The sequence below is a fragment of the Trichechus manatus genome, unplaced genomic scaffold, assembly GCF_000243295.1.
Source record: "Trichechus manatus latirostris isolate Lorelei unplaced genomic scaffold, TriManLat1.0 scaffold00067, whole genome shotgun sequence".
Classification (NCBI taxonomy): domain Eukaryota; kingdom Metazoa; phylum Chordata; class Mammalia; order Sirenia; family Trichechidae; genus Trichechus; species Trichechus manatus.
This window is the reverse complement of record NW_004444003.1, coordinates 3,363,642-3,390,854: the sequence shown is the minus strand read 5'-3', so window position 1 is coordinate 3,390,854 and position 27,213 is coordinate 3,363,642. Positions and strand designations below refer to the sequence as shown.

At 36.1% G+C, this 27,213-nt stretch overlaps 1 protein-coding gene across 3 annotated transcripts in view; it reads left to right on the top strand.

The window, feature by feature from the left end:
• PRPF18 (pre-mRNA processing factor 18) overlaps positions 1–27,213 on the top strand; it is an 82,617-nt gene that overhangs the window by 30,847 nt on the left and 24,557 nt on the right. For 2 of the 3 annotated variants that reach the window (XM_023734343.1, XM_004379675.3), the window contains exons 2-9: positions 3,083–3,160; positions 5,878–5,982; positions 9,659–9,772; positions 14,685–14,831; positions 16,175–16,243; positions 17,666–17,806; positions 17,946–18,017; positions 20,320–20,475. In XM_023734343.1, the coding sequence (XP_023590111.1) occupies positions 3,083–3,160; positions 5,878–5,982; positions 9,659–9,772; positions 14,685–14,831; positions 16,175–16,243; positions 17,666–17,806; positions 17,946–18,017; positions 20,320–20,475 (882 nt within the window). Of the gene's footprint in view, positions 1–2,354; positions 2,393–3,082; positions 3,161–5,877; positions 5,983–9,658; positions 9,773–14,684; positions 14,832–16,174; positions 16,244–17,665; positions 17,807–17,945; positions 18,018–20,319; positions 20,476–27,213 lie in introns of those variants that run through there. The other variant, XM_023734344.1, reaches the window with a different exon arrangement.

The window sequence follows — 27,213 nt, the reverse complement described above, 5'->3', positions numbered from 1 at the left end:
TGTCCATGGGGCCTCCATGACCTTTCCTTGTACAGGCTGTGTTAGTTTCCCCTGTATTGTGTACTGTCTGACCCTTCACCCAAGATACCTCACCACCATATTTGAATGAAAGTTTTGCTGGATATATTATTCTTGGCTGGCAGTTTCTTTCTTTCAAGGTTTTATATATGTCATCCCATTGCCTTCTTGCCTCCATCGTTCCTGCCGAATAACCTGAGCTTAGTCTTATTGTTTCTCCTCTGTTTGTGACTTTTTCAGGATTCTTTTTTTGTCATTGGTTTTAGCGAGTGTTATTGTGATTTGCCTTGGTGATTTTCTTTTGGAGTCTATCCCATATGAGGTTCTTGGACGGTCAGCTTTTTATCTTTCATGATATTGGTGAAGTTTTCTTTCAGCAGTTCGTCAGTGATCCTCTTTGTGTTTTCTGTTTTCTTCCCCTGTTTTGGAACTCCGATCACTTGCAGATTTTTGCTTTTAATTATATCCCACGTAATTCTCAGGGTTTCTTCATTTTTCTTCGTTCTTTTTTCTGATTTTTCCTCAAAGTTGTATCCAAGTGTTTATCTTCAATTTCGCTGATCCTGTCTTCTTTCGTTTCAAACTTGCTTCTCAACCCTTCTATGATACTGTCCATTTCTGAAATCTTGCTGTTTATCATTTGGATTTCTAATTGTTGTTTTTGTACGATTTCTAGTTGTGAATTTATTTTAGCGTTTTGTTTCTGTATTATTTTCTTGAATTCTTACATTTTTTTGTGTGTATTTTCTGTGAATTTGTCTTTTTTTCTCCTTTTTGTCTGGTTTTTGTTTCAACTCTTGGATACCTCTGAATATTAGAGATTTGAATTCCCTATCAGATAGTTCTAGTGCCTTTTCTTCTGCCGGAAAGTCGTCTCGTGTTTTATTTTGGACACTTACTGGAACTATCTTGTCCTGTTTTTGTATATGTTTTGATATTGTCTACTGTCTTTGTGGCATTCAGTAGTTATTTTTCTCCTTTATTAAATGTAGATTTGTGTGTTTTGTTTTGCTGTTTTATTTGGTTATGTCTGAGCAGGTGTGCTGTGTGTTCTTTGTTGTTTGCTTGTCTGTATGATACTTTTCACCTCCTTCTCTAGTGGATAGGGTCAGTTACTAAGGTATGGTACAGCAGGGCAGGTCCAGCTGGAGGGGAGTTGCTGAGATGGGTTGTTTGTGGCACATACTAGGGCCGAAAGTGCGGGCCAGAAATCAGTGCAGGGCAGGTTCCGGTAGGCCATGCCTGTGCTGCTTGGGGTTGTGATGTTCAGTGCACGGTGCAGATAGGCGGGAAGGAGGGGGGAGATTGTGATGTGTTGAGCTAAGATGGGCATGGGAAAGAGGAGAGAGGAGCAGAGGCCGAAAACATAGAGATAAATAAAAAAGAGTGCTAAGGGAGCTTGCTGTTGGAGTGGTGAGATGAGAGACTGAGAAATGGAGAAAAACAAAAAGCGTAAAAGAAAAAATGAATAAATAAAAATTAAAGGAAAAAAAAGAAGAAAAAAGAAAAAAAAGCCCCCAGGGATCTCACTGGTACGGCTACCGGGACTGGAGAAGTTGTTCCCAGGCCGTGAAGTACAGCCTGGCTAGAAGGGGTAGAGGTGTTACCCAGTGCCAGGTATTCAGGAAACAGGAACAGAAGGTAAGTATAGAGAGATGAGAAACTTGAAATGAAGAAAGACAAAAAGCAAAAAAGAGAGAGAAGAAAACAAAGCAAAGAAACAAAAACAAAAAAATAAAATCAAGAAAAAAGAAATAGTCTACGTATGTCACTGTGCATCTGCACAGAGTAAGGGTGTAGCTCCCAAGCCACGCAGTACTGCCCAGCTAGAAGGGGCTCCGAAGCCAAGAAAAGAGAAAGAAAACAAACAAATAAATCAGAACAAAGAAACAAACAAAAAAATTCCCAGGTGTCCCACCAGCGTGATGGCATGGGCCGAGATGCAGTTTCACAGTCGTGCAGTGTTTCACAGCCTTTCAGGAAAAAGCAAAGATGGCACATGGAGCCAGGTATTTGAGAGAAGGGGGGCAGGGGTGGTGGGGGCTAAGGAAGAAATCTAAAGAAGTGGAAAAAAGCAACAGCAGCAGCCAGCAAATGGCACTCAGGGAGCTGGCCAGTGCTGGTGGGTGGAATCCAGGCAACACCGGGGTGAAGCCAGTGCTTCCCAGCCTAGAGTCTGTGGCCGAAGGAAGCAGAGGAGACCGAGTGGGGGTGAAGAAGGGTGGGGGGTGGGAAAGCATGTATCGCTGGTTACCGGTTGTTCTGTCTCTTTCTGGAAACTCCATGAAGCTGGTTTCTCGTACCTCCTGTTCACTGATCTCCGATAGGAGTCCAAGATGGCAGATCCATGCTGCGTTAGCTGATGGGGACCTCTGTATGTATCTCTCCTCTCTCTCTGTTCTCAGTCAGTTTCTTATTGCATTTTGTGTTTGGCTGAATTCTTTGTCTCTTTATTTGATGTTTAGGGTTTCAGGATTGACATGTGTCTCTGTTTGACTTAGTTTTTCGGATCTTTGCTATGGAGGGATGACGTGGTGCATGTGTCTATAACACCATGTTGCCCAGAAGTCTATTTTAAGAATTATTGATAGGATAAGATTTCAGATGACAAAAAAGTTAGATATCTTAGTAATGAGATTTAAGCTGTTAACTATATATACCATTATTTTTGTTACTGTTAGGAGAAAATAATTAACGTATGCCGTTTTATATGCTTCATAATGAATCCATTTGTAGAAATTATCTTTTGAACTCAAGCACTGGGAAATTAAATCAGAATGTGAGCTTTTGGAAAATATTTTTGGTTTCTTCTCTTTGCTGTTGGACATGCCTGTTAAAATGATGCTACAAGAAAAATACGTCAGTATTTATCCCATACCAGTACCCAGACTGGGGATAGAAGGATGGCATGTTCAGGAAATTAGTGTAATCTCTGTAGAACCAAAACATTACCAAATTCTTGAAACAGTGAAGAATGTTTTCAGGTTTCTAAAGGTACTTGTTGCCTGTGGGACAGGAAATTTTGCTCAAGGATATTATTAACTTATTTGTTTTTCTTTAATAGGAAAATAAAAAGTATTTCAAGCGTAGCGAACTTGCAAAAAAAGAAGAGGAGGCGTATTTTGAGAGATGTGGCTACAAGGTATGAATGGCTACTTTTACATTAAATTGTATATTTCTGAATTTGAATTTATTCAGTGACAAAATTAGTGACAAAATTATTGATCTTTGTTCAATTTATCAATGTTATACGTTAGCCTATATATGAGAAGCCATCTGGAGAGGTATGAGTCTTTGTTTTTGTTTTTGCTTTTTTCCAATTTTATTTTTTAGATCTTGAATTTAGGAAAATACATGCATGACTTGGCTTGGAATGGTTTGGCTTTTTGTGGACAGCATGAAATGGCTTGAGATCAAAGCTCGAATTTATTTTTTTTAGCTAAGCCCTGAATCTGATACTGCCTCATTTTCATCTCCACCACCACTCCTCTCGCCACTTCTCCCAATAAAAGTCTATATTTAAAGGATTCCAGACATTTTATTCATTCACCGACAGTAGTATTAACAGTGGTATTTTCTCTGCTTTCTTTTGAATATATTAAGCCATTGATTTTATGTTTGCATTGTTAATAATTCTTTTTGGCTTTATGTACCTCTGCCTGAAATACAGTGCCATCTAATAGTTACATGCTGTTGTGTGATAAGGTATTACGTTTCAAACACTCCTTAGTCCCTATTGGGTAGAAAATGTAATCTTGAAATGTTTTTGAGACTTAAATGAGTTGTCTGGAAGGTTTTGTATATTTTAAAATCATGGCTGAGATTATCTTTGAAATTATCTAAATTGATAATGTATTAGCATTTTTACTGGGAGGGGTTGAAGGTTATGAGGTGGAGAAATTATGTTTAAACTATTTTTTTAAAAAGACTATATCTAGTTCAATAATTTTTTAAGGTTCTATTGAAATAAGTTTGCCAAAGCATAAAATTGAAATCAACTTTTTGTTCATGAGACATCAATATAAAATAATAAATACTCTTGTGCGTGTAATGGGGAAAGTTCTGGAAATTCATTTTTCTGGCATAGCATTTCTAGAAGGAAGTATGAGGAATGCAAATGGTATGTATATGCATTCGGTTTTATTTTATAGTGTTCGGAAAGGGCAAGTGTTAAAGAAAAATACGTATTTCTGATAGGTTTCTAAAACCTGAAAGTTTATTTTTGTATCTCGATATTTTCCATGAATATATTGATTTTTATTTGCTTTCAGTTTAGGAAATTAAAATAAGATTTATGTAACTAATCATTGAGTAGATACTCAGAAAGAAGTGTTGGCATCTTTGGCTTGCCCAGTGGATCTGAAATAAGAGTCACTTATCATGGGTTTAGTCTGCTGACTTGTTGCATTCCTAGATCTTTAAAATCGAAACCTTTTCAGCTTTTTGTCAGATAAGAAAGTAATTTAAAATAGTTTTTGCTTTGTTTAGATTGTCTTAGTGATATAGAAGTGCTTTCTTGTTTGTATAGAGGAAAGCACTGAAGCAAAATAATTACTGTAAAGATATTGCTTGTCACACTGAGTCCAACTGACAGAATGTCTTAGACCTTTTCCCTAGAACTGTTAACTGCCACTGAATAGTTAAAAATGCTTTTAGTCTTGAGATTTTTGGAGAAATGCCTCTTTATATAAATTCAAAAAGAAAGTACAGGTTTTTCTTTCTAAGGATGTTTTTATTATTTCCTTTTTCATAGTAATGAAAATGTAGTTATGTATTAGTGTTATTTTTTCTTAGAAATTAGTGATTATTTTTTAAGGCTTAATACTGACTTCACCTGTGAAAATATGAAAGTTTAGTTTCTTAACCTCAGTTTTCTGCTAGCACTATTAACACATAAATGTAACCTTTAGCCATAAACTATAGAATCATAAGTTATATAATTTTAACAATATAGTCTTTCTTAATTACATATGGGTTTATTCCCTAATGTTGATCTTCTTTTATGTTCTTTTAATCTTACTCCTACTTTTAGCATTTTAGGTTTGTTTTATGGTCGGTTGGGAAACTATGTTTCAGTATCTTTTCACAGGCCACAGGGTGGGGCTTATATATTGTTGATCTCAATTTTCCTAAACTGTGATTTGGACAGCAGACTCAAGAAACTATGTGAAGAGAATTTTTTTTCCTGCAGGTTCATATGAGCAAGAATGTCCGCTCTTCCCTTGTGTGGTATGAGTACAGGGATGCTATTTTTCATTATTTTTCCACAAGGTTCGTAGCTCAGTTTGTGGGCAAGTTCTGTATAGCATGGAGAATTTTTCTATATAGCCAACAGGGATTTCTGTGCATTTGGAATAATATGTTTCAATAAGTAGGGTAGGAAAAAGCTGGAGCTTGAGGCTTCACAGATTTCTGTTGGAAAGCAGTTATTTTCCTTAGTCTTCAGAGCAAGAATCAAATAACCCTGTCAGGTAAATTTCTCAGACAGGAGAACCAAGTTAATTGTTTTTAAGAAAAAAATAAAATTCTTTAGATTCTAGGGAGAAGATTAGTCTAAATTTCAGCCCTATTACTTTTTTTTTTATTTTGGAAACCATTATATTTACGCTACTCTTTTATGGTAAGAATGCTGCTTCTTACGTGCATGCTTCACACTTGTGATGCCGTTGAAGTGGATGTTTGATAAGCTCTGAAAAACGTGCATTTATTAGCTCTTTCCTTAGAGGCGCATTTAGAAAACCATCAATATTTAAAACGTGTTTAATTTCCATAAATAGCTAAGGTAATAGATAAATTACCTATAAATATATATATTATATTTTAGAAGCTGAATTTCATTTCTCTTGGCTATTAATATAGATACAGCCAAAAGAGGAGGACCAGAAACCATTAACTTCATCAAATCCAGTATTAGAACTTGAACTGGCAGAGGAAAAATTACCCATGACTCTTTCTAGGCAAGAGGTAAGTTTATATGTTTAGTGAAAAAAGGGAAAGTCTCAACAGCATTTGCATTTATATCTGCTTCTTTCCAGTAAGTTATATGTCATTATTTCTTATATAAAGTGACTTATTAAACTAAAAATATTGTGCGGCTAGCTAGACAGTTTTCTTCATGAGGTCCTAAATCTGCTTCTTTTCTTGATACTACTAATGTTTTTTTAGAGTGTATCCTTCTAAACTTTATAAATAAATGCATATAGTCTTAAAAAATTAATTAAATACAAAATTATTTAAGTCTAGATAATTATACTTAAATTATTATTTGTCTAAATTATTTTAAATAATATATTATTTTGTAACTTACTTTCCTTTCTCTTACTTAACAGTACATCTTTCCAGGTCAAAATATAGAAGAGAGCTGTTTCATTATTAATAGCTGTATAATTTCCCTTTGTTAGCTTGCACCATAATATTTTTTAAAACCAATTCTTTATTAATGATCATTTAGATTGCTTCAACATTTCCCTATTATAAATAATACTAATATGAGCATCCTTGTATAGACATCTTTGCATGCATAATAATTCATGATTATTTCCTTTGGAAAAATTTCTAGAAACATGATTCATAGGGCAAAGACTATGTATATTTTTAAGACTTTTGTTACACGTCACCAACTCGCTCTGCAGACATCTTTTACACCAGTTTACACTTCCCATCTGTAGTGTTTGCCCATATCCTAGTCAGTATCAACTATAATTATATTTTTTAAAAAAGCAAAATTTGAAGACATTTATGTGATATCAAGAATTCAAACTATTCAGAAGTGTGTGAAACAAAAATGTCTTCCCTTCTTCCTATTTTTGTCCCCAAATTCCGCCCCCCCGCCGCCCCCAGTCAGTACTCAGTTCTATTATCTGAGACATCGATTCCTAATAGTCTTGTGGATCTTCCATAAATTTTCTGTACATGTAAGTGTATACTTTTTCTCCTGTTTCACACAAAGTAGATCATTTACATGCTTTTTTACCTTGGTTTTTTCACTTAAAAATGTATTTTGAGGCTATGTGAAATTATCCTACTGATAAACTCATACAAATGCATCAAGATGTATAAGAATGTTCACTTTAAAATTGTGACAGCAAAAAAGTAGAATGAATATATATGTATGTATATTTGTGTGTTTGTGTGTATACGTGGAGCCCTGGTGGCCCAGTGGTTAAGAGCTTGGCAGCTAACCAAAAGGTTGTCAGTTTGAATCCACCATCTGCTCTTTGGAAACCCTATGAGATGCTTCTACTCTGTTCTGTAGGGTCGCTATGAGTTGGTATCAACTAGATGGCAGTGGGTTATATATATATATATATATTTGACAGTAAAGGTGTGACTTCGGGCAAGTTACCAAACATTTGTGTTCCTTGATTTCCTTCTTTATAAGTGAGGATAATAACAGTGGTCTGCCTCATGAGATTCTTATGATTAAATGAGATGTAATACATGAAGACCACTTAGAACACAGTACTTAGAGGTAAGCACTCAATAAATTTAGCTGTTATTTTTAGTAGTAGTTTTGTAATATAACTAGCCCCTTACTCATGGATATTTAGGTTATTTCCATTTGTTTGCTGACACAAAGAGTTCTAAAGTGAACATCCTTATACATATATCTTGATGCATTTGTATGAGTTTATCAGTAGGATAAATCCAAACCAAACCCGTTGCCATCAAGTCAATTCCGACTCATAGTGACCCTGTAGAACAGATTACAACTGACCTATAGGGTTTCCAAGGAGCAGGTGGTGGATTCGAACTGCTGACACTTTGGTTAGCAGCCAGGCTCTTAACACTGTGTCACCAGGGCTCCATCAGTAGGATAATTTCCTAAAAAAGAATTTTTGGCTAAAGGTTGTGTCCATTTAAAATTCTGATGGATGTTGTTAAATTTTCCTACAAAGAAGCTTTACGAATTTATATTCCCACTAATAGTTTATAAGAGCGCAATTTTCCTAGCAACTCTGCGAACTCTTTATTTTAAAAAGGTTTAGTCTTTTCCAATCTGAAAACAATATTATCGTTCTTTTAAATTCTTGCCAAGCTGATAGATGAAAATATATCTTGTTTTAACTTGTAATTTTCTGATTATTACTGAGGTTGAACATACTTGTGTATGTTCGGTGGTTATTAATGTCCCATCTCTTCTGAATTGCGGTTTTTCTGTTGTGAAATTGATCTTTTTATTAATTTGTAAATCAATGCATTTAGATATGACAGGTATTAACCAATTTTCATCAGTGTATCTGGGTCAGATGTACATATAGTGTGTATTTTTTAATCAGTCTGTTATTTGATTTTTGACACACAGGTTTAAATTTTTCCATGACCATGTGAAGCAGTCTTTTTCCTTATGGTTTTTGCCTTGGTGTCATACTTAGAAAGGTTTTTCCCCAGTCATCATGTAAGAATTAGGTAAAGGAATTTAGAATGTATAGCCAGAAGAGAAGAATTATTCGAAACATTTTAAAAAATCCATTATTTGAGAAGCTTTATTTTTGAAAAAGAAATAAAATATGGTTTTATAAAGTAGAACTGGGATAAAATGGGTAGAGGTTTGACAGAAATAGATTTCAGTTTAATTTGAGAAGCAAAACTTATCTGTCCAAAAATGTAATGGACTGTTTCATGAAGAGATGTGATTCCTGTCATTTGTCAGACAGGGACTTGACAAGGTAGCTTTTGAGGTCATTTCTGCATTGATTGCAGATAGCACCAGATGATCTCTAAGTTTCCGTTTTACATCAGTCTTCTGTTAACCCAGTGGGAGTCCTGTGGTTTCTAGTGTGACATTATTTATGCTCCTAGATTAAAGTTCTTGGTTTTAATGTAGTATTACTTTGTTGACTCGTGATTATGGTCAGTTCTTATTATCAACTGCCTCCAGATTTTTTTCCTTCTCATCTTAATATTTTTCGTATATCTTACTACATAAATTGGTCCTTCCTTGAAACAGCCAGAGGTCTTAAACCGTTATGGGTATTTAAGGTGTGATGATAACGTAGTCTGTCTGTTCATGGAAAATGAAAGAAAAAACAGTTATAATGTACATTTTGTATCTACGTTTCGAAGTAAGTGTTTGGTCAAAATATATAGCAATAAAATAAAGTGATGCTTTCTTTCTTAACCTAAAACATGTTAACATAAGGGATTATTATATTGCCTTTTGATGTTTTTTAAAAGAGGACTGACAGCAGTAACATGTTTATGTATGTTAAAATGAGGGCAAAAATAGAACCTTTTCCTTATATTCTTATGATGCTATATTTTTTGGATTGTCTTGGAAAAAAGAGATGGTTCAAATCAGGGGCTTGCTTAGATTTGAATTGTAGATTCATAGGTCAGACCACTTCCTAGGACTTATTTAATAATAAAATTCCTAACAATGACATTTGGATCAGAATAGATTTTAAAATACTTGATTTTCTCTTTGATTCACAAACATTTTTGTTTAGCATAATTGAAATGACCACAATATTTGAAGGATTTTATATCATTCAGAAACATCTGTGTTTGGATAATTAAGTTAGCTTTGTTAAACCTAGATTTCAATTTTGAGGTTACATACAAATTATTTTGAAATGTTTAGGTTTTTTCCTCCCTTAAAAGGTAAATAATTTACTGAGGATTTGTTTTCTCTTTATAGGTTATCAGGAGATTGAGAGAAAGAGGAGAACCAATCAGATTATTTGGAGAAACTGATTATGATGCTTTTCAGCGTTTGAGAAAGATAGAGATCCTCACACCAGAAGTTAACAAGGTAGGACTTCAGACCAAAGCTAGGAGAAAAAAAAAATGCCACTGTACCACATAAACTAAAGGAGTATGGCATTTGACTAATTGCATTAGTATAGACAAAAAAAGGAGAGGAAAGTTGCCAGATTACTGCTGCTAAGTTTTCTTTAATGTGTCTTTTCAAAGAACCAATTTTCGCTTCAGTGACTTTCCCTATTGGTTGAGTTTTCTGTATCGATTTCTGCTTTTCATCATTTCTTTCCTTCTCACTTTGTGATAAATTTTCTCTTTTTCCCCTAGCTTTTTAAAGTAGAAGCTTAGATCATTGTTTTTAAACTCTTCTAATAGAAGCATTGAGAGCTATGTACTTCCCTCTCTTTTACCTGCGTTCCACAAATTTGGTGTTTTCATTATCTTTCTATTTGAAATATTTAAAAAAAATTGTTGTGATTTCTTTTTTGACTCAGGTTATTAGAATGATATTGCTCAATTTTCAGATATCTATTTTTTACTGGTTTTTAATTTAATATCATTTTGGCCAGAGAACAAAGTATGATTTTCAGTCTTTCTAAATTTATAAAAACTTGTTTTATGACTCTGTGTTTAGTCTTTCTTGGTGAATATTACATAGCCACTTGAAAAGAATATGCTTTATGCTTTCGTTATGTTGTTGTTGTTAGGTGCTGTTGAGTCAGTTCCGACTCTTAGCAACCCTGGGTACAACAGAACAAAACACTGCCTGGTCCTGCATCATCCTCACAAGTGTTGTTATATTTGAACCCATTGTTGCAGTTTATCAGTCCGTCTTGTCGAGGATCTTCCTCTTTTTCGCTGACCTTCTACCTTACCAAACATGATGTCCTTCTCCAGGGACTGGTCCCTCCTGATGACATGTCCAAAGTATGTGAGGCAAAATCTTGCCATCCTTGCTTCCAAAGAGCACTCTGGCTGTATTTCTTCCAAGACAGTATATTCAGTATATTTCGCCACCACCGTCATTTAAAAGCATCAGTTCTTTTTCAGTTTTCTTATACATTGTCCAGCTTTCGCATGCACATGAGGCGATTGAAAATACTTTGGCTTGAGTCAGGCACACATTACTCCTCAAAGTGACGTCTTTGCTTTTCAACACTTCAGTGAGGTCTTTTGCAGCAGATTTGCCCGATGCAGTATGTTGTTTGCTTTCGTGACTGCCACTTCCATGGGCATTGATTGTGGATCCAAGTAAAACGAAATCCTTGACAGCTTCAATCTTTTCTCTGTTTATCATGATGTTGCTTATTGGTCCAGTTGTGAGGATTTTTGTTTTCTTTATATTGAGGCATAATCCACACTGAAGGCTGTAGTCTTTGATCTTCGTCTTTAAGTGCCTCAAGTTCTCTTCGCTTTCAACAAGCAAGGTTGTGTTGTCTGCTTATCGCAAGTTGTTAATGAGTGTTCTTCCAATCCTTATTTCACATTCTTTTTCATATAGTCCAGCTTCTCAGATTATTTTTTCAACATACAGATTGAATAAATATGGTAAAAGGATACAACCCTGACTCACACCTTCCTGATTTTAAACCATGCAGTATCCCTTGTTCTGTTCGAACAACTATCTCTTGGTTATACAGTTCTATAAATGTCAATTATAATAGTGTTCACCTCTTCTGTGTCCTTATTAATTTTTTATCTTCTTATTCTGTTAATTACTGTGAGATGTGTGTGGTTATCTATGTCTGTGTAACAAACCACCCCAAAATTTAGTAGCTTAAAGCAATTTCTTATAAAATCTGTTTCAGTTTTCTGTGACTGTGTAATAAATCACCCTGAAACTTAGTAGCTTCAGTTAATTTATTACTATCTGTCGCTGCTAAGTTGGGCAGTTTTTACTTGGGGTCTTTCTTGTGATTGCATTTGGATAAGGTTCTGCAGCTGAAGTCATCTGAAGGCTCCCCTAGCTTGGTCTTCTAAGATGGTATCTTCACTCATATGTCTGGCACCTCAGTTGGAGTGGCTGAAATAGCTGGGGGCTGGCTGGGCGTCTATCTTTGTGTGCCCTCTCCGTTGGTTAGGTTGGGCTTCCTCACAGAATGGAAGCCTCCAGGTAGTTGAGCTTCTTACACGGTGCTTGGCTTCAGCTGTGTGAGCATTCCGTGAGACCAAAACAGAAGTCGCGAGACTTTTTATGATCTATTCTCAGAAGTCATGCTTTGTCACTTCTGCTACATGCTGTAAGTTACACAGACCCAGCCCAAGCTGTGTGTGAGGCACCTGCATTTCTGTTTGCTCAACTTCTCTACATATCCTATTTAGTATATATCTTAACCTTAGTATAGCTCATACTATCTTATTACAGTTCCTCTGACCCTATTCTTTCTCCTTTGAACCACTTCATTTATAATCATTATGCATTGAATTAAGAAAGATAGAAAGCAGTTTCTTTTATTTTTTTATCTCTTTCCTTTCCCCTAGTTTGTTATTAAGTTTTGTTGATTCTGTTTCTGTAATCCGCCTCATATCGTTCTTCTCATTTACATCTCTGCTCCCACTGCCTCCAGTTAGTCTAGGTTGTGACATTGGTCTTCTCATATGCTTAAAAAAAAAAAAAAAATTTCCATCGAGTTGATTCTGACTCATAGTGACCCTGTAGGACAGAGTAGAACTGCACCATATTGTTTCCTAGGCTATTATCTTTATGCAAGCACCCTGCCAGATCTTTCTCCCATGGAGTGAGGGTGGTGGGTTCAAACTGCCGACCTTTTGGTCAGCAGCAGAGCACTTAACCACTGCACCACCAGGGTGCCTTTCTTATATACTTACTACATTATATCTCTTTCTTATTCAAACCTCCTACACTGCTGCCAGTTTAATTTTCTAAAGCATACTATGATTGTATCAGTCCTCTCTGTTCAGAACTTTTAGCAGCTTCCTGTTTCTCCACATGGCTTTTATAACCTTTCATTATTTGTCACCAAGCCGCCTTTCTGGCTTTATTTCTCTGTATTGCCATTCCAGCCACACAACATAAACCGTTGCCTGAACACTTTTAGTTCCCTATGTAATGTTAATTTTTCTTTAACCTGCTGCTTTGATTTTCTGTTGTATGCTTAGGTTGAAATCTGGTACTTATACTTTTAGACACAACTCAAAGATTATGTCTCCTCTGTGAACATTTCTTTGGTCTCGGTCAGAATTAATTGCTTCCTTCTCCAATGAACTTCTGTTAGTGCATTTACTATGTTTCACTAATGTTAGAGTTATATACATATTAATCTCTTCCTTGTGGGCAAGGACTGTTTTATTTTTGTGTGCCTGGTGTAGTGTGTTGCATATAGAGGTACTAGGCACTACCTTTTGAGGAAAGAGCATAGGACTTGGAGTCAAAGGTTTAGATTCCGTTCCTGGATTAGTGAATTATTAATTGTGCGATCTTTGGCAAATCCTTTAATCTTTCCGAGCCTTAAACTTCTCACTTGTAAAATAGAGGTGGTGATACCTGGTTCACTGGGATGTTGTAAGAATTGAATGAGATAACCTTTGGGAACACCTGGCATTATTCTTTATACATTGCAGGTACTCAGTACATGTTTGGTAAATTAAGTCTTTTGAAGTGAGTGTTTCTGTTCTGTGTTTATGAAAGGACAGTAGACTAGAATCTGATATTTGTAATATGGTAACAGTAAGAATTAACATTTGTTGAATGCTTACTATGTGCCAGTGACTGTTCAAAATGTACTATTCATGTATTAACTCATTTAAATATTTGTAAAGCCCTTGGGGCAGTCCCAGCATACATAGTAAGTGTTAGAAAAAATAAAATATATAATCCTCATGAAAAGCCTATATATTAGATAGTATTATTATTATTATTTTATGGATCGGGCAATGAGGCACATAGTTGTCCAAGAGTTAGTGGTGGCAAGGATTTGAATCCAGATAGTCTCAACCTCTACCTTACAGCCATCTCGTGGCCATAGTTCCATAGCTATTAAGGTCTCATGGCCAATTCTCATTCATGTTTAAGGAAGTGAGGCTTCCATTTTTTAATCCAGTGATCATGAACTAGGTCTGCATGGAACGTGAAATTTGTCAGTTTGTTAAAAACATAGTTGAGAGCCTGGGATATAAATGAGACACCACTTTTATTTCATTGACATTTCTGAATGTTTTGGGACCTCAGAGTAGTTAAAGTGAGATTAGACATTTTAAGTGGACTAGGAAAATGGGTTGAGGGCTGTAATGGAGACCAGGTCACTTTGGGTTTCATCAGAAAGTTGCAGCATTTCTGAAGATTCCTATTTGGATTTGTCACTCATGTCTATTTTTCTGACCATTAGACTAGCCATTGCACATGCATCTTTTATTTTTATTATTATTATTTTTTATTGTGCTTTAGTTGAAAATTTACAGCTTAAGTTAATTTCTCATTCAAAAATTTTTACATATATTGTTTTGTGACACTGAATGCAGTTCTCACAATGTGACAGCACGCTCCCCCTTTACACCCCGGGTTCCCTGTGTCCATTCGTCCAGTTCCTGTCCCTTCCTGCCTTCTCCTGCTTTTGGACAGGAGATGCCCATTTGGTCTTGTATATTTGATTGAGCTAAGAAGCACGTTCCTCATGTGTGTTATTTTTTTGTTTTATAGGCCTGTCTCATCTTTGTCTGAAAAATGAGCTTCAGGAATGGTTTCAGTTCTGGGTTAGTGGAGTGTCCGGGGGCCATAATTTTGGGGGCACGTCTTTTTAGGTTTAAATATGTTCAGAACAATTAACTTTGAAGGGCAATGGTAATAGCTGTGTAGTAAGTTGAAATCTTATTTGAGTCACTAGTTTTGCTAAGCTCTTAACTCCTTGCAGAGAAAAAAATGAATTGTACTTATTTTTAATGAAAATCAAAGGCAAAACATTAGTGAAATTTCATACTAGGTATACTTAGTTTTTTACCTTTCTTAGGGATTAAGGAATGATCTGAAAGCAGCTTTGGATAAGATTGATCAACAGTACCTCAATGAGATTGTGGGCGGTCAGGAACCTGGAGAGGAAGACACACAAAATGATTTGAAAGTGCATGAAGAAAACACCACTATTGAGGAGTTGGAGGTAACCTCTACACCCATCTGACCCCATTGATACCTTTTGTCTGGAGCCGGTGGTTTATTTAATCAGATTGTTCACAGAGTTCAGAGCACACCATCACCTTTGGCCATTGGAAAGGCCCTTCTTTTGTTTCATGCTTTTATTTATTTACTCCTCTTTTTCCTCTTTCTCCACTCTCCTTAACCTACTTCTTACCTTCGCAGGTAATCATTCTGATGTGTTTGATATGCATCCTTTTATTTGTTGGTGTTATTATAAAACCTGTAGTGTTTTGTGTGTGTTTTACTTAAGTGATATTCTTTTACTTTTCTTTTTTTCACTTAGCACTGTGTTTTTAAGGTCCATCCTTGATGCCTATGTACATCTAATCCTTTCCTTTTGACTGCTTCTGCATGGTATTCTGTATGCTGTGGATTTCATTGCATTTTACTTTTTATTCCCTGATAATGATGATGCTCCCAAGTCTTTGCTACCACAGACAGCCTTATGATGACCAGTCTTGTACACAACCTCTAGAAGACTCAAAAGTGAGATTGCTGGATTTACATATATTTAACTTGTCTAAGTACTGCCAAGTTGCTCTCCAGAATGACTGTCCCAGTCTACAACCCCACCATCAGTGTATGAGTGTCTTGTATTTCTACATTCCTGCCAACACTTAACAATATCTTGCTTCTAATTTTTTGCCAGTGTGATGAATGTGGAATGATGTAGGTAATCTTAAAAATTAAAATGCAATGTTGTGCCATGCACATATGTAACATGAGAAGAAAGCTTGGCGTAGTTTAAAGCTCTTAGTGCTTAATAAATCATAAGCTGCTACTTTTCTGTTTTCTTTTATTCCTGGTTTTTACACGTTTTATTCTCTATGCATACAACCATAATTGAGGCAGATGTCATTTTAATTGCCCCTCCCCCATCTGTGTACCCTGAGTTTGACTGAAATAAGTGGTGGTGTGAACTTTTTTTTCTTTTAAATAGCTTTATTGAAATATTCACATGCCATACAATTCACTCATTTAAAGTGTATAATTACGCGGTTTTTAGTGTATTCACAGTGCAGTCATCATCACAGTCTAATTTTAGAGCATTTTTGTTCCCCAGAAGAACTCCTATATCCATCCTCCCTTTTTTGTCTTTTGATTCAGAAAAGATAACATGCTCTTTAAATTTAAAAAGCAGATCAGCTATATATGCATATTTCTACTTATCTAGAAATTTCATAAGTTTTTAAATAAAAACTGAGCAGTATATGTAACAAAGTGTATTTAGACTGGTGTTGGTAACATATATATTCAGTCGTTGCTCATTACTAATGAGCAAAAGCATTATTTCTTTTTCTTCAGGCATTGGGAGAGTCATTAGGAAAGGGTGATGATCATAAAGACATGGACATCATTACCAAATTCCTCAAGGTATGTACTCTTAGGCTAGGAAAGGGGGACATTTTGATTAGTTAAAAACTGTTCTTGAATTTTTTGATTATCAAGGGTTAAAGACTGGAAAGGGAAATGCTTAACAAACATTTTTTGACTGTATGCTATATTTATAATATTGTTATATACTTGGATATAGAGTTAATCAAAGAATATGTTTTCTTTCCTCATGGCACTTAAGTTTAAAGCTGTCTTGTTAATGTAATATACAGAAGGAATCACAGCAACAGAATGAACAAGAAGTGTGAGGAGTGCCTTTTTTGTTTTTTAACACTCTAGGAAGGAGTGCAATGAGAGGAAGGTTCCAGAGCTTTTATGAGAGGATGATGGCAGTAAAAGGAGGGAGGTGGGAAGACATTGGCAGTGAGAAACACAAACACATCAGTAACCTTTCAGAGACTGTGCTTATTTTCTCAGGTCTATCGATAGTGGCTGTGATTAGCTCTTTCCATCTTTCTTTTCAGCATTTCCCTCTTTGGTGGTCTAGGCAGAGTGTGGGCAAATCCTAGATTCATTCAGCATTTAGTCACAAACTTTTATTGCATTCTGGCCAAGAGATTTAAATGCTAGAAATATAAGAAAATTTCTTGACTGATTAAAGTATCAGCAAATAATTACTTAATTTGATACTTGTTTTTACAACTTAAATGCAACCTGTTGGTCATCAAGGTTCTGAATATATTGAGGACATGGCATGGAACTAGATAGGGCATGGTAACTAGTATGGCCTCTCCTTATGCAGGATATCCATATCCACTCAAATAGTATGTCCTCCTCAGCCGTCACTGTTTACATATCTCTAGAAAGGGTGCACTTTATGCAGCTAAACTCAAGGGGTATCAGGGTATTTTTCTGGGGCATGGAAGGAGTGGACTATAGTTACTTTTATCTCTACTCCCTTTTTTCCCTTAGTCTGGCACTTTAGTGAGTGGGAATTTTTAGTTAAATTGTGGTGCCTATTACATAAGTAGAAAGTCCAAATACTGCAACATACTTGGGAGACTGTTGTTAAATATCATAGTACATATGGTCTGATGGCTGATAAATCTAGGTTGGTTGAATTTTGTATAATAGAAATATAAGCAACAGTTTATTTCTATCAAATAACTATGAAATTTGATAGTTCTTTTTGAGGGGAAAGGGATTATCTTGAGCTAGGAATGTATATGGAATAGGGAGGTTTCTAAGAAAGTTTGTGACTTGCTAGAGATACAACTTCAAAATATACATGAGAAAATAAGCAGAAATAGTTCCTTAATTAAATATCATTTGATGATATTTTACTCAGTCAAGAAATCAACTTCAAGGGTGATTGTATACTGCTTTTTGTGTGAGAGAACTTTTAAACTTGTGGAACCACTAGGTGGCATTGTAGTTTAAATTTACCCATTTTTTCAACAGTTTCTTCTTGGAGTTTGGGCTAAAGAATTGAATGCCAGAGAAGATTATGTGAAACGCAGTGTGCAGGGTAAACTGAACAGTGCTACTCAAAAACAGACTGAGTCCTATCTCAGACCACTTTTCAGAAAGTTACGGAAAAGGGTGAGGTTTCTCTAAAAATACTTTTAGACTTTTTTTTTTTTGTAAATAGTATGTATAGATTTAAAGTAAATGCAAGTCTGTCTCTCACTACACACAGTAGCTTCCAAAATTAGTTATGCTTTTTATTGTTCTTTTCCAGAATCTTCCTGCTGATATTAAAGAATCGATAACAGATATTATTAAATTCATGCTACAGAGAGAATATGTGAAGGTACATTACTATGCTGTGCGTTGAAATTATGTTTATGAGCATATCTATGTTATGTACATAATGTAAATGTTCATTTGGGATGGGGGGATTTTACATAGGAAATGTAAAAATAAATATGAAATGAACTGGTAGTTTATTTTCTATTATTTTGCCGGCTTTATTGTTTAAGGAATGAATAACAGACTTTCAGACCACAACTGTATGTTTTTGTCATTTTTAAGGTAAGTCTAAAGGTTCTTCAGAGCATGAACTGTATGTAGGCAGTGTTCATTTTATGAATAGGATTGAATTTCAAAAGTTTGTACATAGTTCATCATGGCTTGGAACAATTTTCCCTTAGAAGCAATGTTAGATAGATTAGTTTCCCAGGCCAGTCATAAGACCCATTTAATTCACAATATAGCTGAACTATTGTACTGATGATACAATGGAATTTAACCAGCCTTTATAATTATTTCTATGGGAAAATGTTCCAAGTAAGGCTGCCAGAATTCATCTTTCCCATTTCAGCATTGCAACAATAGGGCACCCCTTGCAAAGGAAGACTTTTTCCCCTTGTTTCAGTGTTTTTACTCTTGAATGGGCTCTGGGAGGAGGTGGCAGAGGGAAAGCGCTCTGGTTCTGAGAGTTCCTGGGGCAGAGTGTAGAAAGGGGGGAGTGGAGGCCTGTCAGTTGGCAGAGAGAACAAAAAGAGAAAGGCTTAATGTACCAACAGTGGAGACTGGAAATGTGACACTACTTGGTGTGCCATAAGCAGAGTTGGAGGGAGGAGGCTCCTAGCAGCTATACCTCCCAAGAGAGTAGGAGTCAAGAATTTCAGTGCAACATGTCCAGTGACAGTTCCAGAGCAGTAGTCGGGATGACCGTTAGTTACTGCTGTGCTCTGAGTATTTGTACTCCTAAGAAGGGCCTCCCTGCATTCCTGGGTGACTGAATGACTTACTTGGTTAGAGCCTCCTGCTGATGAGGTGAAAGTAGTGATTTTACTCTCTGTAAGAGCCAGTTTTTCAGAGAAAATACTTTTGCTTTGTGATCATGAATTTCATTTCTAGATAGTTTCTATCAGTTGCATAATCTTAACTAAGGAAGATTGCATTTGAATGGATGGATGAGGTTGCTATCACTGTAAAAAGAATTTAAATCACTTGCCTACTAAAGTGGATGCCTTTCCTTTTGTTACTTTTTCTCATTATCATATATGAGAATCAGGTGAAAGTTTATTTTGTGTAAACTACAGAAAGGACCAAGAAACCTTTATAACCTATTTTGTGGAAATTTGGAAAAACTACACATGGGAATTTTTGTCAATTAATGCTCAATGTTAAAACTTACACATGAAAATTAGTGATAAAAATATGCATATGCTCCTTTAAAACTAAGTTTTATAAAATCTGTAGAGCAGAGCAAGTTCAAAATTATCTTTAGGATAGGAAATGATCTTCCAGTTAGCCTATTTACAGTATGTGAATTTTTTTTTAACCAGCTCTGCATATCACATAGATGTTTAATTTTTGAACTTAAAAATTGTTTGAAGCCTGTCTGTATAAGCTTCTCTGAAACCTTCAGAGTCTTTTAAAAATTAACTTGCTTTCTGTTTTGTTTTTTCCCTCTTCTTCTTGTTCCTCACAGCTAGCCAGGCTTGCTTTAAAAAAGAGCCATTTGTCTTCATTGGTCTCTGTCTTCACTTTTTTATTTTAAGGTTACTGGCAGGTGGGAGGTTCAGGGGGTGGAGGGCAAAGTGAACCGATCTCATTCTTGAGGTATTTGACTCAAGGACCAGTATTTAATCTCTGTTTACACATCTGTTATGACCCTAGGTGATATTCCCAGCACACAGAGCTCCCGCTGCTTTGGGAGGTCTGCACTGTTGTGCACTGAGTGGATATAGTTTCAGGTTGGATTATGAAAAACTAGTTAGCCTCTATCTTGTATATGACCACCTATGGAGAAGACTGGGTCTAAAGGAGAACCAAATTAGAGTTCCTAACAGTACATCAAATTACCTACCTGGTAGTTCCATATCTGAAACATACTAAATGCACAAAAGCCACAAAGAAGTGTTTGTATTTTTATTCACAAACTTAACTTTGGTTTGTTTTTCCATGGACGTTCGTGGTCCTGGGCAGGGCAGTCAGTCACCACATTTTTTAATTTGTTTGAATAATGGGAATGGTAATATTTTTAGCATGCCTAAGAAATGGCTGAAAATTAAGTCGTAAATGGCTGTGAAATACTTGAAGTAAAAATTTGGACCCACATAATACTTCTACTTTTCTGATCTCTTCATAAACTTTCTTTTTAGGCTAATGATGCTTATCTGCAGATGGCCATTGGAAATGCCCCTTGGCCCATTGGTGTCACTATGGTTGGTATCCATGCCAGAACTGGTAGGGAAAAGATTTTTTCCAAGCATGTTGCACATGTTTTAAATGATGAAACACAGCGGAAATATATTCAGGTAAGCAGTTTAGAGGGAGAAAGAAATTTTCTGGGGGTTAATATTCTGTGAAATTCCCAAAACTGTAAGTTTTGAGAGCAGAAAAAGAATTACAGCAAATAGAATTACAGCAAATGGGACATAGCATGATTGGATAAAAGTCCATTATTTACAAGTACTTATATTTAAGATACTTTAACTGAACAAAATAAAAACCTTTTAAGTTTGGCATATAATGTAGGACAGGGTAAAGTGTTGTGTGTTAATTACCTTAGCACTTAGCATTGAAATAAAACTATCACAGCTTGCTTTTTTTTTTTTTTTTTTAAGACATATGTAATTAGCAAGCATAACTTGAACTCAGATTTGGGAGTTTAGTGAAAAGCAACTTGGATTTAGAGTATTTTGCAGTAAATCCTGTTCTGTTACTTTCAAGGTAGATATAAGAAGTACTAAGCTAAAAAGGTGAGGATATTAAAAGTTTGTCTTTAATGAATGTAATAATTTTTAAGTAGCATATATCAGCACTTCTTTAGTTAAGTGAATAGGTCTTAAGTGTTTATAGTTTGTTTTCTTAAAGTTATACATGCCCCACATAAACTTGTTTGTACTCTTGTTGGGTTAGACTTTTCTTCTTATTGGGAAAAAAATCAACTAAAATCTGGGTTTTGCCAACTGATCATAAATCCCAGATTGTGTTCGTATAATGACTTTTGCTGGATGTTAACTCTAAAGCAAGCTTGAAGATGAGACTCTGGAAGTTTACTTAAAATTAAAGATCACTTAAAATACATGAAGTGCTTCCAGATTTTTTGCCAGAGAACAGTCATTACCATATTCATGAATTGTCTTTTGTTTGTATTTTAATTCCAAGAGCTGAATGTGAGTTTGTATGTCATACTTCATGCCTTAATCACAGATATTAGCATTTTAAAATATGATTTCAACCTGAGTCTTTAATAGCTGTAAAATTTATAGAGTTTAAATATACTTGTGGCAATCCAAGCACATTTCCATTTCTTAATAAGCCTAAATGACTGTATTAAAGGTAGATAGCTTTTAGATGGAAAAAAAAAAGTTGTTTGACTTTAACAATAGAAAACTCACAGTTTCCAATGATTAAATTTGCTAATATTGTTCAGCTATGCCATGGCCAAAGCTATCATGTGTATAAAAGTTCATATAACTAGATAAATTGTCTAAAGACAGCATTTCTTTTTGTAAAAAATGGTATAGTTTTCACCCACCCCATAGAATGATTTAAAAAAAAAAAGAATACTAGTATTCATTTCTGGTGTATTTTGGAAGGTATATAATAAGCTGTCCTCCCTCCTTGTTCTTCCTTTTTAATTATTTCTTCCCGTTTTTTAAAATTTTCCTCTTCCTCCAAGGTGATTAGGGAAATTGGTGAATGTACTGTATCTGAACTTTAGAAGGGTGTTTAGCCTGAATCCATTGATATTTTTATGTACACGTGTAGACGAGATAATACCCTCAGGTGGATCTATATGTTATTGAGTGAGTGAAGCCATGGAGCACTGAATAAGGGATCCATGGTTATTTGGACAGATGCTAATGACATTTGTCATAGGGTTCTTACTGACCTCAGTACTGTCCTGCACAATGCTTTTCTAACTGATTTGGGTGACTGTGCAGAGAGGCATATTTATCTGATAGCAGGCAAAGATATGGTATGTATTAAGGTGGAAAATAAATTGGCATTCCAGAAGTACTTGACAGACTGGAGAGAAGGGCAGAGTTTTAAAATATAATATTTAGCAAGAACGACCATAAGAAAATTTGGATCCATAGCCCAGCTGCTTAAGTATAGAATTTGAGCTATGTATATATATATGTAAAATAGGGGATTTAGTAGACTGTAAGTACAATAAAATCAGTAATATGATATGGCCACCAGAAAGGCTAATGATAACTTATGCCTGCAATCTGATAAATATTCCCTAGATTTTTAGACATAGAATTTAGTGTAAGTTCTACAGGGCAGGAACATAGTCACTGCTATACCTCCAGAGTCTAAAACTGTACCTGACGCATGGTGGCTGCCCAGAAAATATTTCTTTTCTTTTTTTTTGATGCCTGTGTTCCAATAAAACTTAATTTACAAAAATAACAGCAGGCCAGATATGGCCTGCAGGCTGTAGTTGCCAAGTGCTGGTCTAAAACACTTCACAATCACTCTTCAACCCACTGCAGTCTGATTTTTTACCTCTCTGCTGCACTGCAAGGACTCTGGAAAGGTCATTCATGGCCCCTTTCTCAGGTTTCTGCTTGAAAGGGACCAAGTCCTGGCCTCATCAGCACCTGTAGCCGGCACGGCAGCCATGTGGTTAGGTGGAGCACATTTCTAGTTTATTGAAAGGACTATGTTGCTTGGCTTGGCTGGTTTCAGGGCTTTGAAGTAGAGCCAGGAACAGAGCCTGAGGCACCATCCAGGGAGATACTGGCAAAAAGCACACAGGGCAGAGTCCTTCTAACTCGGAGAGCCCTACAGGTATTCAGAGAAGGCATCCGGACGGGTCTCATGCCGACCATTATCTTTATTTCAAGTATTTACTCTAAGCCAAGGTTCTCAAAGTGTGACCACTGGATCAGCATCATCCAGGAACTTCTTAGAAATATAAATACTTAGGCCTTACCCAAACTTGGCGGTTCGAACTTATCCAGTGCTACCACAGAAGAAAGGCTGGCAGTCTGCTTCTATAACGTTCACAGCCTCCCCCCCCCCCCGCCTCCCCACCCCCCGCAAAAAAAAACCTATGGAGCAGTTCTACTGTGTAACACACAGGGTTACCAGGAGTCAGAATCGTCTCCGTGGCAATGGGTTTGTTTTCTTTCCCCCCAAACACTTTTTTTGTGTTTTAGGTGAAAGTTTACAGCCCAAGTTAATTTCTTATTCAAAAGTTTATACACACATTGTTTTGTGACATTGATTGCAAGCTCTACAATATGACAGCATGCTCCCTCTTTCCACCTTGGGTTCCCTGTGTCCATTCGTCCAGTTCCTGTCCCTTCCTGCCTTCTCATCCTGCCTTTGGACAGGAGATGTCCGTTTGATCTCGTATATTTGATTGAACCCAGAAGCACGTTTCTCTTGTGTATTAATTTTTTTGTTTTATAGGCTTGTTTAATCTTTGTCTAAAAAGTGGGCTTTGGGAATGATTTCAGTTCTGGGTTAGCAGAGTGTCCAGGGGCCATAGTTTCAGGGGTTCAATAAATATTTCTGATTGAATGAATACTCAATAGAACAAGAGAACTGATGGTCTTATTCTTTTTTTTCTTTTGTGGGGGGGGTCCTTGAGAAAGGAGACTCTTGATATGGGGATCTGGGCAAGAGAACTATAAATAATGGAAGAGCCTTCTGGTGGAAGAGGGTTAACTTGTCCTATAAGACAGGCTTCTGGTCAGTATAAGAAAAAACGCTTTTTTTTTTTAAAAAAACAACTTCATATTTTTAAATAATTATAGACTCACAAGAAGTTGCAAAAATAGTACAAAAAAGTTTTTTAACAGGCAGACTTGTCCAAAGATGGTAGTGGGGCTTCCTTGGAAGATATAGGGGAGATCCCTGCAACTTGATGTTTTCAAGCACTGAGTTAACTGTGCCCTTTTTGGCTCTTCTAGCACTTAGATTTCTGCGGTTATTCTCTGCCATTTCCCTAGAATCCATTGCTTAAACCTAAGGTTGCAAACTTGGATGCCCACAACAGTCAGGTAACAAGTGAGCTGACAGACAGATCCTCTGTCCTTTGCTCTCCTGCTTTTTATATAGGCACAGATTGAAGCAGTATTTCATTTTCCTCTCAATTCTGCTATAAGTAAAACAAACAACTGTGTAAACACAGTGTTAAATGTCAAGTGATGCTTAACCTTAACGTTATTGGAGTCACTGGGGAGTGGCGAGGACTATGTCACACTGGAGAGTGCAAGCTCATTTAAAGGAAGAAAGCCTACTGCCCATCTCTAGCTCACGTAGCAGGAATATGGCACCAGCGTTGCTGGATCTTCCTATCTTCCCTACTTCCTTCCTGTCTCCTTCCCTCCTGCCTAAAATCTTGATTGTTTTAAAAAGTGTGTTCTGTTTTTAAAGTATTAACACCAAATTTAAAAAAAAATTAACATTGTACAAGGCCAAACAAAATGCCAGTTTGTGATCTGTGTCTTCAGATAAACCTGCGGTGCAGCTTGAGGCCAAGAATGCTGCTCCCCATGTTAGAGTTTTATGAAATTCTTGATTAGAATTGATGGAGTCATTTTCTAAGCTATCTTATGAATCTTCCTCTTTTATGGTTGCTTTGGTATTTAGGTGAGGTTGGTTTAAATTATCGTAATGAAGGGACAATTTGAATATATTACTTGAGGTTTAAATCAGAGGTTGGCAAACTTCTTAAAGGGCCAGACAGTAAGTATTTTGGGCTTTGCAGTTCATATGCTCTCTTTCAAAACTACTTAACTTTGCTGTTGTAGTGCCAAAGGAGCCATCGACTCTGTTCCAATAAAACTCTACTTATAAAAGAGGCAGTGGCCCATGGGCCGTAGTTTACCACCTCTCACCCCAGTAAATATATAAACCCAATCGTTTTCTGTGTTAAGGTATTTGCTGAAGAGGTAATTGTGAATGTCATTTAATAGAGTATTTGTCTTTGAGATCTAACATACATGGTATAGTATGTGAAGTATACTAATCTTTATTGTATGGCTCAATGATTATTTATATACATACATATATATCAAGATATAGGACAAAATATAAAGAACATTTCTAGCAGCAACCCAGAAGGCACTTCATGCCCTTTCTCAGCCTAAGTCTCCCCTCTCCCATCAGAGGTAACCACTATTCTCACTTCTGTCATCTTAGTTTTGCCTGTTTCTTGGACATCGTGTAAATGGAATCTAAATGTGTATGGAATGATTATTTTTTAATTTATATATACTAGTGAAAGTATTTTATGAAATCATGGTAGAAAACAGTTCAAGGGGGTATTTTACTGTAACAGAAAAGTTTTCATCTTTTGGTTATATGCAAACCTGTATAGAATTTAAACTGTGGAAGTTGTTTGAAGTGTTTTCTTTCTCACAAAAATTAAACGCACTAAAGGGATTGTTTTCTCACCGTGCAGATCAAAGAAAAGTTCTATAGCTTATTAGCTAACCTTATTAGAAGAGTTGTATAGCTTATTAGCTAAGCTAGGGTTAGGTGTAAATTGGTGGTAGTAGCTTCAAGGACTTTAATCATTCTGCCACATACGGGTGTACCTTTGGCCCAGATTTTGGTAAAGCTTCTTTACACAGATTATGGGAAGCTCCTGATTATTTATTATTTATAGAGACTTGGTAGTTCAGCCATTTTAAGACATTATCTCGAAGAGTTCACATTCTGAGCATTCTTTTTGTGTTAGTAAAGAAAAGAAGAAAGTTACACAAGAGAAGGAGGATAAGGTGAAATTCACATCAGATGGCTGTTTTCCCCTCCAAGTGTACTCTCCACCCTTCCTCACCTTGTTCTATGCCCCGGAAGCCTGACTTTTGTGAATAGCATTCGCAGCCCTCTTGTCCTCTGGCTTCCAATTGGGCAGGCAATGAGAAGGATTTTGTGAGTGAGAGAAGAACAAGTTCGGGGTATTTCCCTGGCTTTTACTGCCACCCTCTAACAAGGTCACAGATTCTGTCAGGTTTCTCCATACAAAAACCCTCTCCAGGCTTCAGTAACCACTGTCCTCACTTGCCCCTTCAGAACTCAGGCTGTCACAGTGTCCCAGTATTGCCAGCTCTGGGGTATTGTACTATCATCTTTTGTTAGTCCTAAGTCTTACCTACTCCCTTTGTTAAGTTCTTGGAACTACTACCATCAAATTATCCAAACTGACTATGCCATTTGGTTCTTGCTGGTATCCTGCCTGATATATAGAGACTAATGGATCTGTGTACTATGTTACATTACAGATTTCTTTGGAAGGTTATAAGATTGAGGTATAGTATTTATTCTAAGTAATTTTCTTGAGCTTTCACTATTATAAGAAGCAAACTATCCTACAGTATTCTTCTTTGGCAGGTTATTTTCAATAACCTTAAATTTGTAAACACCCTAAAGACTTCATTCAAGAATTTTGTCAATTATTTCAATCCATGTTTCAGGTCTTGGCATATTTTGTCTCTACCGATGTTTTCCAAACTTACTTGTCCATGGAACAGTTTGTAAATTTATAATATATTCACGTACTGAAAAAAATGATGTAACAGAAGCATTCATAACTGCAGTAACTGATCACAACTTGATCCATATGTTGACTACACAGTATTTTTATTAGTTGATAAACATTCCTATGCATCACCGCTCAAAATATATGTCACACATTTTTTTTTTTTATTGTACTTCAGGTGAAGGCTTACACAACAAATAGTTTCTCATGAAACAGTAGTACACATATTGTTTTATGACATTGGTTAACAACCCAACAACATGTCAACCCTCTAACTTCTCAACCTTTTTTTTTTGGTGGAAGTACACATAGCCAAAGATACACCATTTCAAAAATTTCTACATGCACAGTTCAGTGACATGGACTACCCTCTTTCAGTTGTGCTGTTATTCTCACTTAAGATGAAGGCTTACAGAACAAAATAGCTTCTCATTTAACAGTTACTACGAATGTTGCCCTATGACAATGGTTAACAATCTCACAACACATCAACAATATCCTTACTCAACCTTGGGTTCCCTATCACCAGCTTACTTATCCC